This window comes from Macaca fascicularis, chromosome 6, assembly GCF_037993035.2.
Source record: "Macaca fascicularis isolate 582-1 chromosome 6, T2T-MFA8v1.1".
Taxonomy (NCBI): Eukaryota; Metazoa; Chordata; class Mammalia; order Primates; family Cercopithecidae; genus Macaca; species Macaca fascicularis.
This window is the reverse complement of record NC_088380.1, coordinates 71,944,408-71,955,127: the sequence shown is the minus strand read 5'-3', so window position 1 is coordinate 71,955,127 and position 10,720 is coordinate 71,944,408. Positions and strand designations below refer to the sequence as shown.

At 43.3% G+C, this 10,720-nt stretch overlaps 1 protein-coding gene, 2 non-coding genes and 1 pseudogene across 3 annotated transcripts; all 4 read left to right on the top strand.

Annotated features, from left to right (window-relative positions):
- Positions 1 to 2,339: 2,339 nt before the first annotated feature.
- Positions 2,340 to 2,441, top strand: LOC123574302 (small nucleolar RNA U13). The gene has a single exon (XR_006699184.1). It is a non-coding gene; the product is annotated as a small nucleolar RNA U13 (small nucleolar RNA).
- A 20-nt stretch (positions 2,442 to 2,461) lies between these two features.
- On the top strand, positions 2,462 to 4,180 carry LOC141407006 (glucose-6-phosphate isomerase pseudogene; annotated as a pseudogene).
- LOC102140927 (glucose-6-phosphate isomerase-like) lies at positions 2,462 to 4,180 on the top strand. The gene is given in 2 exon segments (XM_015451573.3): positions 2,462 to 2,899; positions 2,902 to 4,180. Coding segments are annotated over 2 exon segments (1,236 nt in total). The 5' UTR covers positions 2,462 to 2,487; the 3' UTR covers positions 3,726 to 4,180.
- A 5,490-nt stretch (positions 4,181 to 9,670) lies between these two features.
- On the top strand, positions 9,671 to 9,869 carry LOC123574324 (U2 spliceosomal RNA). Its single transcript, XR_006699200.1, has one exon. It is a non-coding gene; the product is annotated as a U2 spliceosomal RNA (small nuclear RNA).
- The last annotated feature ends 851 nt before the right edge of the window (positions 9,870 to 10,720 follow it).

Genomic DNA, 10,720 nt, shown 5'->3' with positions numbered 1-10,720 from the left:
CAAGTGAGTAAGCAGGTGTAAATCTTCCATAAATTTCCCTGATGGCAGAAAAAATAAATAAATAAATAAAAACAACTTTTACCCACACTCCCACCTGTGGAGTATTTACCTGGTATTTACGTGCCAGGAGCCATGCTAAACAATGTACAGGATCCCCTAAGCTATTTTCTCAAAAACACTCTGTGGTGGGTACTGTTCCTGTTCTCTTTTTTTATGCAGATGGGAAAACTGAAGCTCAGACATGTTAATTAACTTGCACAAGGTCATACAGCTAGAAACATGGGCAGGCTGGTTTAAGCCTGTAGGCTTAATCATTAGTCTATATTGCCTTCCAATCTTGCGGCCTAATGGGATATCTCCCTTAAGGAAGAAACAGAAAACCCAGTGAGGGGAGGAAGATCCAACTGCCTCTGAAAATATTGGTGGGGGGCACGTTGCTTTTGTGCAAAAGTAACAATTGCCACATAGACCCGTGGGTGTGACGTGTTTCAGGATATGTGAAGGAGGCCCAGATGGCTCATGTATTGCTTTGTTAAATGGGGAAGCAGTCACTCCCATCATTGGAAGGAAAAACAAAGGTATGCCTCAGCTCCAGACCAGCTCATCACGGCTGCCAGCTGCAGACACTTCATTTGGTCATGACCCCAGTGTTAGTGCAGACTGCTATGACGTGTCAAAGGGCCCCAGGTCATCAGCCCAGAATGCCAGCACAAGGAGACTTTCTGCTTCTCCATCCTGCTGTCTATGAGACTCATTCTTCATTGCCAGAATGACAGATTGCCTTGTGTCACACTGGGGGAAAACACGCACACACACACACACACACACACACACACACAAGCACACAAACAGGTGATGCTTCAAAGAAGCTCAGCTTCACATGAATAGCATGAGGTGATATAAATTAAAGAACTCGGGTTACATATGTAATTTCAAATGGGAAAAGGGAGTTGGTTTTTATTATTAAACCAAAAGATGATTTAAAATATGTAAGAGAGTTGGCAACTTCACCATAGAATCATTTTTTGTATATGCTAACCCTCAGAACTGTAAGTTAGAGATCATTCACTGGAAAAAAAATCAATGCCATTCATGTATAAAATGCAGAAAACACCCAAGCCCATAGAAGTTCAAGAGAAATAGAAGGACAGTGGAAGGGCAAGTGAAAATACGGTTGCAAAGAAAAGTCAGCTCAGTGTTAACAACTGGCCTCAAAGCAGATAGAATATAGCATAATAACTGCAAATCGACTTAAATATCATAAGACAAAAAACAGCTAAGGAAACTGGAACTATGAACTGATTTATGAATGGTCATAATAATAAAAATAATAGTTTATTGAAGATCTACTATGTGCCAGACAAGATAGATATTATTTCCATTTTACAGGTGGGGAAACAAATGTAAAGAGATTGAATAACTTACATCACGTGCCACAGATGATAAATGGTAGAGCCTGAATTCAAACCAGGGGACAGTTGAATCCAAAACCCATAATTGTTTTAGACTATGTGGGAAATGGCTACATTTTTTAAGACTACAAATTGGGAAATGGCACCCAATTTGAGCGACGTCCAGAAGGACCTGGAGCAAACACTCTCAGTGACCTGTCTAACATCTGTTCTCCCTTTCCTCCTTCCTGTCCACCTCAATTCTGTTAGATATTTAGTCATCTAATTTTCATTCCCAAAGGGAATCCTGATTGACCTAAGATGATTTTTAATTAGTATTCTCTACTTATTGGTCTAAGGGTGAGTCCATGACCTTAGATGACCCAGTTATACTGAAGGGAGGAGCATACATTCTATGACTGGGAGAAACACTTCACCCTTCCCTGGATAGGACAAGGAGGCCTGTTGCCCTTTGACCACTGGCAGCCACAGTGTGATGGTGAAAAGAACCTCCTAAACACAAAGGCAACCGCACAAGGATGGCATTGTGATAGAAAAAAAACAAAACAAACATGTTTGTGGAAAAAACTGTTGAGCTGCTGACTTAACCAATTTTGGAAGCTGTCATACTTCTGAATTTCTTATGTAAAATAAAGAATGTCATTATATTTAACTAATTTGAGGCAGAGTTCCTGTCACTGGCATATGAAAGCATCCTAATTAATACTGGCTTCATGCCCATATTATCTTCTTGAATTGCCCATCAATTCCCACGTTGTGCAAGTAGAGATTTATTCCTTTGAATATTTGTGTTTCCTAATAGTTGATGATGGGTAAATAACTATATAACTTTGGAGAGGGAACTATTTTTCTTACCATTGCACCAAAAAAAAAAAAGAGTTGTAAAGAAAAATGTTAACACATTTGACCACATACAAAGCTGAAATGATCCTGTTGTGATTGGTAAGCATGATAACTGGGTTTTCACACTCATGTGAAATGTGCCTCCTTCAAGGCTTGTTACCATGTAGGCATATTACCCAACTGATGTGAAAAAAAAAAAAAAAACTGAGTCCGCGTACCTTCTAGTCCCGCCATGGCCGCTCTCACCCGGGACCCCCAGTTCCAGAAGCTGCAGCAATGGTATCGCGAGCACGGCTCCGAGCTGAACCTGCGCCGCCTCTTCGATGCCGACAAGGATCGCTTCAACCACTTCAGCCTGACCCTCAGCACCAACCATGGGCATATCCTGCTGGATTACTCCAAGAACCTGGTGACGGAGGATGTGATGCGGTTGCTGGTGGACCTGGCCAAGTCCAGGGGCGTGGAGGCCGCCCGGGAGCGGATGTTCAATGGTGAGAAGATCAACTACACCGAGGGTCGAGCTGTGCTGCACGTGGCTCTTCGGAACCGGTCAAACACACCCATCCTGGTAGATGGCAAGGATGTGATGCCAGAGGTCAACAAGGTTCTGGACAAGATGAAGTCTTTCTGCCAGCGTGTCCGGAGCGTGACTGGAAGGGGTACACAGGCAAGACCTTCACGGACGTCATCAACATTGGCATTGGCGGCTCCGACCTGGGACCCCTCATGGTGACTGAAGCCCTTAAGCCATACTCTTCGGAAGGTCCCCGCGTCTGGTATGTCTCCAACATTGATGGAACTCACATTGCCAAAACCCTGACCCAGCTGAATCCCGAGTCCTCCCTGTTCATCATCGCCTCCAAGACCTTTACCACCCAGGAGACCATCACGAATGCGGAGACGGCGAAGGAGTGGTTTCTCCAGGCGGCCAAGGATCCTTCTGCAGTGGCGAAGCACTTTGTTGCCCTGTCTACTAACACGACCAAAGTGAAGGAGTTTGGAATTGACCCTCAAAACATGTTCGAGTTCTGGGATTGGGTGGGAGGACGCTACTCGCTGTGGTCGGCCATCGGACTCTCCATTGCCCTGCACGTGGGTTTTGACAACTTCCAGCAGCTGCTCTCGGGGGGTCACTGGATGGACCAGCACTTCCGCACGACGCCCCTGGAGAAGAACGCCCCTGTCCTGCTGGCCCTGCTGGGTATCTGGTACATCAACTGCTTTGGGTGTGAGACGCATGCCATGCTGCCCTATGACCAGTACCTGCACCGCTTTGCTGCGTACTTCCAGCAGGGCGACATGGAGTCCAATGGGAAATACATCACCAAATCTGGCACCCCTGTGGACCACCAGACAGGCCCCATTGTGTGGGGGGAGCCTGGGACCAATGGCCAGCATGCTTTTTACCAGCTCATCCACCAAGGCACCAAGATGATACCCTGTGACTTCCTCATCCCGGTCCAGACCTAGCACCCCATATGGAAGGGTTTGCATCACAAGATCCTCCTGGCCAACTTCCTGGCCCAGACGGAAGCCCTGATGAGGGGGAAATCAACGGAGGAGGCCCGAAAGGAGCTCCAGGCTGCAGGCAAGAGTCCAGAGGAGCTTGAGAGGCTGCTGCCACATAAGGTCTTTGAAGGCAATCACCCAACCAACTCTATTGTGTTCACCAAGCTCACACCATTTATGCTTGGAGCCTTGGTCGCCATGTATGAGCACAAGATCTTTGTTCAGGGCATCATCTGGGACATCAACAGCTTTGACCAGTGGGGAGTGGAGCTGGAAAAGCAGCTGGCTAAGAAAATTGAGCCTGAGCTTGATGGCAGCGCTCAAGTGACCTCTCACGATGCTTCCATCAACGGGCTTATCAACTTCATCAAGCAGCAGCGCGAGGCCAGAGTCCAATAAACTCATGCTCAGCCGCAGCCTCCTCTGTGATTCCTCTTTCTCTTCTTGTCCCTGCTCCCCAGAGCCGGCACTGCATGGTCCTGGACACCACCCAGAGCGCCCTCTGGTTGTGGGCTTGGACCACTAGCCCTTAGCCGGGAGGGATGATCTCAAATTGCTACCCCCAGCCCCTCCATGTCTTCGTTCCCTCTGCGTTACAATTGGCTGAAGTGTTTTTGTGCAGCTTACTTTTCTGACCCATGTTCACGTTGTTCACATCCCATGTAGAAAAATAAAGATGCCACAGAGGAAAAAAAAAAAAAAAAAACTTAAAATTTTTGCATATAAAAATTTGATAAAATGTAAAAGGAAATAAAAAACTACAGAACATTTTTTCCATATACAATACAAAAAGTTAATATTCTTTTTACCTAAAAAGCTCTACAAATAGGTGAATTCTCCAAAAGGAAAATGTATAAAGGATGTGAACAAGCAAAGGACACTAAACAGATTTTTAAATGTTCTATCTTACTAGTAACCAAAGGAATACAGCTTAAAATATGATACCACGTTCATTTACCAAATTTGCATGTTTCTTCTTTAATAAGAATGTGCTGGCTACTGGCTGGGTGCCTCAGCACTCTTCAGGCTCCATCAGGCTAGCCTCAGCCTGTTACGTTGGCAGCAGAAGGAAGTACACAAGGCCTCTTCAGGCGCGACCTTAGAACTGGCACACTGTCACTTCCAATGCGTCTTATCAGCCAAAACAAGTCAAAGATCAGCAAAGATTGGAGGGAACTAACACTGCCTCTTTATGGGAAGATTTTCAAATTATATTTCAAAGGTTGTGGTTACAGGGAAAGGTGGAGAATTAGGGCCAATTTTCAATCAATTGCAAGTATGTACTAATTATTTCAATAACATTTTTATCAGAGATTTATGTATATCTGGCTATATGTCATCTAGATATAGCTATATACACATATATATGTGACGTACACAGATATACAGATAGGCCATCTGTTGAAATCTATTCCAAATTAAATGAGCACTACCCAAAAGAGAATAAACAAAAGGCAAATAAGTCTGTGAAAAGATGCTCAATAGCACTAGTTGCCATGAAAATGTGAATTACAACCAAATGAGACACTACTACCTTCCCACCGGAATGGCTAAAACTAAAAAAAAAAAAAAAAGACAATGCCACATATTGGCAATGAGGTATGTAGTTACTAAGACTCATACACTGCTAGTCGGAACGTAACTTGGTAGAACCACTCTGGAACTTGTCCATCTCTACCCAATTGAATATATGTTCACTCTTTGACCTAGCAATCCTGCTCCTACATGTATCAGAGGACACGTTTAAGAATATTCACAGGAGTATTCATTATAGCCCAAATCCTTATTTTATTCTATTTTATTTTATTTTATTTTATTTTATTTTATTTTATTTTATTTTTTGAGACAGAGTCTCGCTCTGTCACCCAGGCTGGAGTGCAGTGGCGTGATCTCGGCTCACTGCAACCTTCGCCTCCCAGGTTCAAGCGATTCTCCTGCCTCAGCAGGGATTACAGGCATCTGCCTCCACGTTCAACTGATTTTTGTATTTTTAGTAGAGGCGGGGTTTTGCCACATTGGCCTGTCTGGTCTTGAACTTCTGGCCTCAAGTGAACTGCTGCCCGCCTCATCCTCCCAAATTGCTGGGATTACAGGTGTGAGCCACTGTGGCCCAAATCAATTTAAATGTTCATCAACAATAGAATGGATAAATATAGATGTTCCTCGACTTTCAATGTTACGTCCCAATTAAACCATCATAAGTTGAAAATATTGTGGTAAAAAATGCATTTAATACACCTAACCTTACTGAACACTGTACCTTAGCCTAGCCCCTACCTAACACAAAACCTATTTTATAATAATGTTGAATAACTTATGTAATTTATTGAATACTGTACTGAAAGCAAAAAACAGAATAGTTGTATGGGTACTCAAAGTATGGTTTCTACTGAACGCACATTGCTTTCATGCTGTCATAAAGTGGAAAAACGATAAGCCAAACCATCTGAGGTCGGGGACTGTCTGTAAATTATGAAGTTTTCCCACAAAATGGAATATTATACAGCAATAAAAAGAGCAAATACAGCTGCTAGCAACAACCTTGATAACTCTAACAGACGTAAGTTTGAGTGAAAACAAACAAACAAACAAAATGATCCAAAAAAGCACAGTTGAGCTTGATCAACACGGGCTTGAACTGCACAGGTCCCTTAGACTCAGACTCTCTTTAGCCTCTGCCACCCATCAGACAGCAAGGCCAACCCCTCCTCTTCCTCCTCCTTCTCAATCTGCTCAATGTGAAGATAAGGATGAAGACTTTTATGATGATACTCTTCCTCCTAATGAATAGTAACTATATTTTCTCTTCTTTACGATTTCTTAATCACAATTTCTTTTCTCTAGATTTTTTTTGTAAGAATACAGTATATAATATATATACAAAAATATGTTTATTGGTTGTTTGTGTTATCAGTAAGACTTCGGGCCAATAGTAGGCTATTGGTAAAGTTTTTGCAAAGTCAAAAGTTATAAATGGATTTTTGACTGTGTGGAGGGTCACTGTCCCTAACCTCTGAGCTATTCAAGGGTCAACTGTATATATTTATGATTCCAATGCTATAAAGTTCACACACTGGTAAAACTCATCTGTGGTTACAGGAATCAAAATAGTAGTCGCCTTTGGCAACAGGCCAGGCGATCCAGACGTGGCACAAGGGAGGCATCTAGGGTACTGCTAACATACTGGTCTTGATCTGGATTGTGGTTTTACTTGGCAAAAATTCAAGCTGTACACTTAAAATCTGAGCTCTGAGCTGTGTATATGTTATACTTAGTCATATCTACAATAGTAATGTTTGTAATATAATAGTAAGAATTAGATTTGTTTTAAAGTGTCTCCTATTAAAATGCAAACACCTCTCAGGGAGAGTCCTCATTTTAACGCATCACAGAGCTCTCCTGAGTGGGGACCGGTTGAGCATGAGCTGGGCGCCAGATAAGAGCCTGCAGGGCTGGCCGGGACTCAGAGACCATCCTCTGTAGGGGTGAGAGGGGACAGACTCTAAAGACACTCGTGGGAAGACAATGAGCACTGCCAGTTGGCAGTGACAGCAGAGGGCCCAGAGAATATGTATGCAAAGGGCAGGTCCTCGCTGATGGCAAAACCAGGCTCAGTGTTCTTGGATCTAGACAGCTCTGTTTGTTACCCAGCTCCTTCCCGCTCTGCTCCTGTCCTCTAACGAAGCATGAGTTGTGGCTTTCATGATTTTGCTGGCCCTTTTAAATTACCCACACATAGCAGAGCAGAGACCATAACGCTAGTTTCTAGTGAGAGTTGCTGCAGAAATGTCATGAGACATGACAGTAAGTTTAAAGGGACTTAGAAGGTACCCAGCTGAAAGGGCTCTTTCTTATAGCTCTCTGTCATGTCCCCTCTCCTTTTTAACTCCATTTTCTCCATCTAATCCCTCATTGTCAACATATTTTGAATTCCTTCACTGATAAAAAAGAGATCCATGTTCCCTAGCCTTGAAGCCACCTAATGGATATTTGGGACAAGCTGCTAGAATACAAGGAAGGAAGATATTAAAAAAAAGATACAACTCATTCAGGAGGACCCTGCATTAAGGCAGACTATTAATACAAATCATTGCACTTCTATAACAGCAGGGGGGATTTATCATTTCATTTATCCAGACTTTGCTCAAGAATTTTTAAATGTGCCACAGTTTGCCCCATAGGCATCTGAAAGCACATGTGATTTTAACCAGTGTAATGTTTGATTACGTCTGGCCCCCTATCAAGGTTGATAATAAATGTGATTTACAAAAATGTAGCAAAGTAGGTCACTGCTATCTGCAAACATGGCTCACAATAATCAAAGGAACATAGGAAGAAAATGATGGGAACACAGGAAGAAAATTTCCAAGATGTGAAATTAAATAGTGTGCCTTTTCTGGACAGATAGAATCCACCGCAAAAGCACAACACTGATCTGCTTTTCAGCCACCAGACCTACTCTTCTTGTAGCCACGTATGACTAAGCCCTAGGGCAATGGAAATAAAATCAGAAACCATTTGGTAAGTAGAATCTTGGGATATTATATTGACCTGTGTGTCCTTCATGGTGTCCCACCCTGTTAAGCCAATCAGTGCCCCAGCTAAATCCTAACCCAAATAGGCAGAGGATTATACAAATAAGCCAAAGTCATAGTCACTTCCCAAGTACCTCTCTGGCAGTCCCACCAATCTACTGATGCAGTATCATGACCACCCACATAACAAAGGAAGGACTATTATCAGGATACCCTGCTACCCTACCTATAACCCTGAGAGATCTTATGTTTCCAACTGGCAGCATGATCAATTTTCTTAGCACCCAGAGCTAACTGCAAATGTTCAGGGTTCTAGGTTTTATATACCAGTGAAAGGAAAATATGTATTCTTCTTTTATCCAACTATTGCTATGTTTATCAAGGGCTATAACTGGGCCCAAATCCTAGACAGAGCAGGCTCACTTAATAAGGGTGTTCTAATGCAACAGCTGGACACAAAAAGAAAAGGAAAGAAACAAAGAAAAGCCACTGTGCAGATATCTAAGGAATCCAATCCTGATCTCATTTTCACAAAATTATGAAGTCCCAACAGCACATAGCAGTTACAAATTCTGCTTCATGAATCTTCATTCATTCACCCAATCAATGTGCCCTGACCATTAGCTGTGAGCTAGAAACTGCTGGGGGTGAGGAAAGCAGTGATTATTAATAAGATATAACCCCTGGCCTTAAGAAACCTTGAGCAGTGGGAATATCTGTGTGTGTACACATGCTCAGAAATAACTGAGTGTGCAAGTGCTATGGCTGGGGATATAAGGCCTCTAACAAGTATAGCAGGCTGACTCAGGCCACCCACAGATCAGGTCCTAATCCCTGGAACCTGTAAATGTTAACTTATAAGGAAAAGGGGTCTTTACAGATGTGATTAAGTTAAGGATATTGGCATGAGGAGATTATCCTGATGGGCCCTAAATCCAATCATAAATGTCCTTATATGAGAGAGAAAGAGGGAGATTTGATACAGACACACAGTAGACATGGCCATGAGAAGACAGAGGCAGAGATCAGAGTGATGCAGCCACAAACCAAGGAATGCCAGCAGCCACTAGAAGCTGAAACAATCAAGAAAGGGCTTCTCCTCCAGAACCTTCTGAGGGTATGCGGCCTGAACTACATTCCGACTTTGGACTCTGGCCTTCAGTGTTGTGACCAAATTCATTCCTGTGTTTTAAGCCATCAAGTTTGTGGTCATTTGTAACAGTGGCCACAGGAAACTGATACACCAAAAGTTGGGAAAGTCTTTCCATGGGGGGAGAAAAAAAAATGCCTGAGCTGAGTTTTAGAAGGTGTGGAGATGGAAAGTGAGAAGTCAGTGGTTGGTTGTGGCTGGTGTAGAAAATGCAAGGCGGCACCACTTCTCAGCGTTTTAGCTAAGACCAAGTGTAGTATATGTTCCTATCAGTTTAAAATGCAAGAAAGTGAGAGATTAGTCCAGTCATGGGCTACATTATGGGGTTACATTATACATTGTCAATTATTTGTTTTGTTTGACATTTATTCATGGTAAATGAAAGGGAGCTATTGCAAGGCATTCAGCCATTTACAATTTAGATTTACATTTCAGAAAGGTCTCTCTACCTGTACTGTAGAGACTTTTACCACCCCCACCCCTATATCCAGTCTATTGGGAAATCCTATGGACTCTATATTCCAAATACATCCAAATTCCTGCTTCTTTCCCTGTAGCCACTGTTACCATTCTGACCCAAGCCATGGTCATCTCTTTGGATTTTGAAATAGCCTTCCGTTTGGTTCTCTACTTTTCTTCTTGCCTGTCTGCAGCCTACTCTCAACACAGCAGTCAGCATGTCATTTAAATCAGATCAAGTCACTCCCCTCCTTCCCATTTCACTCAGAACAAGAGTCAAAGCCCTAGAATGCCCCTTCCCGTGCTCCACTGCCTCACACCCCAGTCCTGACCTCCCTCCCTCACCCTGAGGCAGACACAGTGCCTCCTCCCTGCTACTCCCTGAACACACCAACCCAGTCCTGCCTCCGGCTTTTCACACACTGGTTTCTTTGTTTGGAATGATTTGTCTCTTTGATATTCCTTACCTCCTTCAAGTCTTTGCCTAAATGTCACTGTCTTGATGAGGTCTACCCTAACACACACTGTATTTTAAAGTGCAATCTCCCTCTTACCCTGCTTTTCCTCTTTTCTTCCATATCTTCTAACATGTCTGATATAGTTTGGATGTATGTCCCCTCCAAATCTCAAGTTGAAATGTAAACCCCAGTGGTGGAGTGGGGCTTGGTGGAGGGGTTTGGGTCACGGGGGCAGATCCTTCATTAATGGCTCGGTGCTGAGTTCTCCCTCTGAGTTCATGCAACATCTGGTTGTTTAAGAGAGTGTGACACCTCCCCCTACTCTTGCTCCCACTCTCACCATGTGGCGCCTGC